We start from the raw sequence: 6,289 nt of genomic DNA on the forward strand, positions 1-6,289 counted from the left end.
GTGTTCTATTATTTTAGCTTGTGTTCTGTTATTCTAGCTTGTGTTCTTTTATTTTAGCTTGCATTCTTTTATTTTAGCTTGTGTTTTATTAATTAGCTTGTGTTCTGTTATTTTAGCTTGTATTCTGTCTTTTTTAAGCTAGTATTCTGTTATTTTAGCTTGTATTATATTATTTAAGCTTGTGTTCTATTAATTTTAGCTTGTGTTCTGTTATTTTAGCTTATGTTATGTCTTATTTTAGCTTGTATCCTGTTGTTTTAGCTTTAGCTTTTTTTATGTTTTCTTGTTTTAATGTGTTCTGCTCTTTTCAGCTATTGTTGTTTTAGCTTGTGTTCTTGTATTTTTGGGTTCTATTAATTTTAGCCTGTGTTCTGTAATTTTAGCTTGCATTTCATTTATTTTAGCTTGTGCGCTGTTTGTTTTAACTTCAACAATTCTGTTTTAGCTTCTTCAGCAGATTTCAGCTCTCAAACATGCATTTCGTTGTGTTTCTGTTGGTTTGCTCAGTGAATTAGTAGTTTAAGGAATAACAGTTTTAATAAGTATTTCATGTCTTGTATGTGTGCTTAGTGCCACTCCGCGCTGTGTGCGTATGCGTGTCATGTGTTGACTTTGTAAAACTTTGGTAAATGTGTAAATTGTGTTTTTGAACACGTGAAGCAGCTCAGCTGACAGCAGCATGAACTCTGAAACCCTCAGGCTGCTGCAGCATCGTCAGAAACAAACAGGAAAGAAAAGAAAAAACTAAAAGTCACACACAAACTCCTTCCTAAGTTCTCCTTTGATTTCATTTTTATTCAATTTGCTTCAAAAAATGCAAAATAAATGTTGAAAAATACGTTTTCACGCGGTTGCTTCTCTTGTGGCCCTAAACAAAACCATCAGATTTGCACCAACGAACACGTAAAAAGCTTCAATTAAACCTAAACATGCCTGAAAATAAGATTTTCTCAGAATATCTGTTTTTCTGTCCATCTACATAAAAGCACCAGTTTGTTTTCCACAGATCAAGGCCCAGATGACCTGCAGATAAAACAACCAGCCAGCAGGGGGCAGCAGATGTTCATTAGCTCTGACAGATGTGAGTCTTTTCTAGATTTTGTGTTTATTGTGTGAATGTTTATGAAGCATTCACTCTATTGTGATCCATTTTTCTTCCGTGCGTTTTTCAGCACATTTCTCGTTCCAAAATTTTTGTACTATTTCAACAAATCAAATATCAAAACGTTCAGCTCGTTCAGGAGAAAGCTGCTATGACTTTCGGTATTGGTGCAAGTTTGGCTTTTTGAAATATTTAGCTTGTTCTGCCACTTTTTTTCTCATATAAAATGAATTGAGCTCATCCTTCATATCTTTAGATCTGTTTACAACCAGTTACTGCTCCTTTCACATTTTGTTCTGTTCAGCTTCTTTCAGCTTCTTATGCAATTTTAAACTTTTTCAGCTAATTTCAGCTGTTTTGTGCTCCTTTCTGATTCTTTCTGCTAACTACAACATTTTTGTGCTTCTTCTAACTTCTTTTTGCTAATTTCAGCTTGTTATGCTCCTTTCAGCTTACTTTTTCAAAATTTTCAGCTTTTTCTGCTATTTCAGCTACTAGCTGTTTTTTGCTAATTTTAACTTTTTCAGTTAATTCTGCATTTCTTTGCACTAATTTCTACTTTTTTCAGCCTAATTAATCAAAAAATGTGCTCTCTCCACTTCCTTCTGGTAAATTAAGCTACTTTCTGCTTTTTAGCTACTTTTCAGTGCTAATTTCAGCTTTTTTTCATGTAATTGAGCAAACGTGTTCTTTCTGCTTTCTTGTGCTAATTTAAGCTTGTTCTACCTTTTCAGCTGGTTTTTTTTTGCATATTTTAGCTAATGTCAGCTGTTTTCAGATAAATTCAAGTTTTTCATAGTAATTTCTGCTTTTCTTTCAGCCTCATTAAATTATTTATGCTAATTTAAACTTGCTTTGCTCCTTTCAGCTTATTTCTGCTAATTTCAATTATTTCAGCTACAATTCAGCTGTTTTCATGTTCAAGGTTTTTTATTGTCATTAGCATCATGTGGTACATGAGGTGGAACAAAATTATATACTCAAAGTCCCAGTTACACCCAAAGTTAAACTTTTTAGCTAATATTAGCTTTTTCAGCTAATTGCACATTTTTTGCACTCATTTCAACTTTTGCGTTCTTTCTGCTTTCTCCTGCTGATTTACACTTGTTCTACATTTTCAGCTACATTAGCATGTTTTTTGCCAACTTCAGCTGTTTTTTAAGCCAATTTCAGCTGTTTTTCAGCTATTTCTTCAGCAATTAGCATACTGCATTTTTGCAGGAAATGCAAATTCTCTAGTTATTTTAGATTTTAGATCTTTGTTGCTTGTTTCTGATTGTTTGTGTGTGTGTGTGTTTGTGTGTGTGTGTTTTCGCTCAGCCAGCTCTTCTCCTCAGGTCCTCAACTGCTCCTCATCAGTCTCAGCTGTTTCCACTCAATGTCACTCCTCGATTCGTTCATCCTCTGGACTTGCCGTCACTCTTCAGTCTGCCATTGTGCTTCGTCCCTGTTCCAGTTCCTCTCAGCGTCTCCTCGAGTTACTTCTCGGTTTCCTGGGTCCTACTTCAGACCAATCACTAAAGTAAGTAAAGTAGCTGAAGTGACTGAAAACAGGTCAAATTGTAAACTTGGGTTTGGCAGAAATTCTGCAACAGCCACAGCTGAACGCCAAGTTGTGTCTTTGTGGTGCTCCACCTCTGCTCGATCCCTCATATTTATCCAGGACTCGTTCTCTCTCTTTCCTTTCACCTTCTTTATCGGCAGATTCACGCTTATATTTCTACCTAAACAACGTCTCTTCTTGAGTTGCGCAACTCAAGCTTCTTCTTGGCAGCGGTACACTTTGTTTACGTTGAGTGCGTACCCACGTTTCAGAACTGCGTCCCAGTATATCTGAAAAACCGCAAGAGCAAACACTCTCAAACCGCTCCACTTAACACAGTTAAGGGTTACGTTTCACGACATCTAGATGAAAATTAAAATCGTGATAGAAACCTCTTTACAGGGACAGAATCATTCGCTCATACGAGGAGATCTCCTCGCCTCCTGACGGTAGCAAAATATGTCACGAAGCACTAAAATGATTTTAATGAAACTATCAGAAAGTAAATAGCTGAACATCTGCAGAACAATCCACTACATGAATGAACAGCCTAAAAATGCTTAATTTTTTTTCTTCACAATCAACTAGTTCATGATTACTACGCCCAAAATGGATTTGAGTTATTAAAAAAATAGGACGATGTTTTAAAATTCCAGTCTGAAGTTTCGGGAAGACCATCCAGTGCAAAAGTTTAGCACCACTTAAAGAGCTAAAATAAAAACCAAAAGCAAATGGATATAGTTTTAAAAATACATAAAGTAACGCGTTAAATATAACCATGGGATACGAACATGCATTTATAATGGATTTCAATGTGGTGAATTTTTCCACAAATGAACACTAGAGGGCAGTGCAGTTACTGTGGGTTTACACGTTTGAAAGAATTCTTACAAAATAAAAGCACATCTAAAGATTTTTAGTAGGAATGCACGATATTGAATTTTTGTCCGATATCCAATATGCCGATATGTTAAAATTTATTTGGCCGATAACCGATACCGATATTTTTAATATACTTTCCTTTGTCAGAACATAGCCCTCTTATTTTACTTATTTACTACAAAGAGTGTGTAACAGCTGTAAGAGCTGGTGACATATATTCAGTAACAGCACTTTAACTTATCTTAAATGAAAAGTATTAAATGTTATTTATCAGCATTAGTCACCTGCGATGCTGTCTCACTTGTGGAGGCTTGTTCCAGGTTCCTAGCTGCAGTGTGGGATCCTCTGCACTCCTGTGCATGAAGGACAGACTTTTTAAGTTCAACGTTTTTGTCTATCCATTGTGCCGTAAGGCTAATCATGCTAACGGGGCTAACACCTGACGTCCAAATGTCTGTGGTAAAACTCACCCAAGTGCTATCGGCTATTAGCTTCTAAATGACGTCGGAAATGACGGCTTTCAACTCGGGTGAGGTTACATCGGAAAAATATCTCCGACGGGACGATGTAGTGAAGCTCAATTTAGTCCAAAAATGTTCGAAAACTGACATCCTCAACGAAAAAAAATGTCCACACCGCCGACATTTTGACTTCTTCCTCTCCGCCGTGATCGGATCAGGTAGGCGGTGTGACGTCGTCACGTTGTGCTGGCGCTGCAGGCATCCTTGTCACTGGGCTGTCACACAAAAACAGCGTCTTTTATATCGGTTAGTTATTTTGATGGAATGGCCGATGTCCGATATTTAACTTTAACGCTAATATCGGTCGATACCGATACTATGCCGATAATATCGTGCATCCCAATTATTATTATTTTTTTTTTCATTTTTACATGTACCGAGCTTAATTTGAGGTGGTAGTAGCTTAAACGGCTGTGGCGCCATCAAGCCTCACCATGAGATGATCGTGGTCTAAGACTCTGGCATGAAAATGGCCACCTAAAAAGAAGGTGGGCGAGTTTGGTGTCGGCTCATTTCACTTGTTGCTGCCAGACTCATAAGTTAGAGCAGGAAAGACACTGGACCCCTGTCTCATCTCTGTACAGAAGTCAGGGGAAAGAAAAGAAATGAAACAAAACAAACTTCTCACTGTTGCCAGAACTCATCCAGAAAGCCCCGGAGGGGTCTGGACTTAACGTGAGCACAAAGGGCCCGGTTATATTTCACCGCAGGACGGTCTTTGTGGATCCGCTAATGTGAGGCCGTGTCTGCTCCTCGCTCAACCAGCTCGTCTCCTATAAGCTGACAAGCAGGTCTTATTTAGGGAGAAGCTGGAAAAGATCCACTGTGGGGGTTTGGGGCTGAGATTGATTTTGAGAGAGCTCCATCAGAGCACATTTCTCACAGTGAGAGCCGGGCTTTCTGGGAAGGAAAGGGAGGGGATGGAGGGGTCTTTTCAGCTCTTTTTAGAGGCAACAATAGTCTTTGTCGAAGATCTTCTACCATTCTTATTAGGAGAGGAGGAGGAGGAGAAGGGAGGGAGGTTCTCCATAGTAACAATGACTAAACAAGCCAGGAAGGTGAAAGAAACCAGATGGAAGAGGAGCCCTGAGAAGGAGCAGGAGGTTTTTTTGTATTTATTTTCCCCCCGAGGAGAAGAAAAGTTCATCAGGGAAAGTTGAGTCGGTGGCACATATTTCACGGCCTCCCCAACATGGACCGAGACAGTCACAGCGAGGACACGCTGTCCACGATGGTCCTGGAGAACATAAAGAACAAACTGATCCGCGCCTTCAGAGCCACGGCCGAGTCCAGAGGAGAACATGAGGACTGCAGCGTGGACAGGAGTCAGCAGGCCAACGAAGAGCTGCGGCGGGCGCAGATCGATGGAGCACTGACCTGGCTGAGATCAGAACTGGTGAGATCCACTCGATCGACGTCTTTTACACTCGTCTCGTTCAGTGACGCTCCTCTAAGTACGTCCCCATCATCGAACGAGCTGGGACTTCAAGTAAAGTGTCCATTAAATCAGAACGCATCTAATGAGCTTATATTTTATTCACACATAAACAGGTTGGACCAGACCTTTGTTTTGTAGCTCTTTGAATTCCCTCTTCTTTAACAACAGTTTGTAAAGGTTTAGGACCTGAGGAGAACGGCTGCTGGACATTTTCGAGGAGAATGTCGTCGTTCTCGTGCGATGAAGGATTCTAGTTGTTCAACAGAGCTGTGTCAGCTTTGCTGGATTTTCTGCTGGGTGGTAGCAGATGTTCTAAAACCTGTGCATACGTTTCTGCATCGATGTGTAAGCTGCCCATGCTGGCAACACTAATGCACACCCATACCATCAGAGAGGCAAGCTTTTGAGCTGTGCAGTGAGAACAGGCTGGTTGGTCCCGCTCATTGTTAGCACAGACATTGTGGTTTCCAAAAATAATTTTGAGTTTTGATTCATGTGACCGCAGAACAGATTTACAGTTTTCCTGAGTCCGTTTTAAAAAGTGTCGGTTCAGAGACGACAGCGGCGTTTGTTGACAGCACATCCAGCTGTGTTTACAGAAAGTGATTTGTGGTGGAGATCCTGAGTCCATGCAGTGATGTCAGGGCTGGATAAGACCTGTTTTTAATGCAGGACCTCCCATAGATCATACAGATTCCTGAAATCTGTTGATGATGTTAAGAACTATATATGATGGGATCTTCAGAGTCTTCACAATTTTTTATTATTAAGGAGCATTTTTTTTAAAGTTCTATCTTTATACA

The 6,289-nt window shown here is 39.7% G+C and overlaps 1 protein-coding gene across 1 annotated transcript in view; it reads left to right on the forward strand.

Moving 5' to 3' along the window:
- The first annotated feature begins 5,123 nt into the window (after positions 1-5,123).
- The window catches only part of si:ch211-153f2.3, a 2,392-nt gene continuing 1,226 nt past the window's right edge, over positions 5,124-6,289 (forward strand). Inside the window, exon 1 of the mRNA XM_037693134.1 lies at positions 5,124-5,444. Coding sequence (XP_037549062.1) covers positions 5,241-5,444 — 204 coding nt within the window. The 5' untranslated portion in view covers positions 5,124-5,240. The remainder of the gene's footprint in view (positions 5,445-6,289) is intronic.

Source organism: Nematolebias whitei, chromosome 19 (genome assembly GCF_014905685.2).
Source record: "Nematolebias whitei isolate Nwh7 chromosome 19, NemWhi1, whole genome shotgun sequence".
Classification (NCBI taxonomy): domain Eukaryota; kingdom Metazoa; phylum Chordata; class Actinopteri; order Cyprinodontiformes; family Rivulidae; genus Nematolebias; species Nematolebias whitei.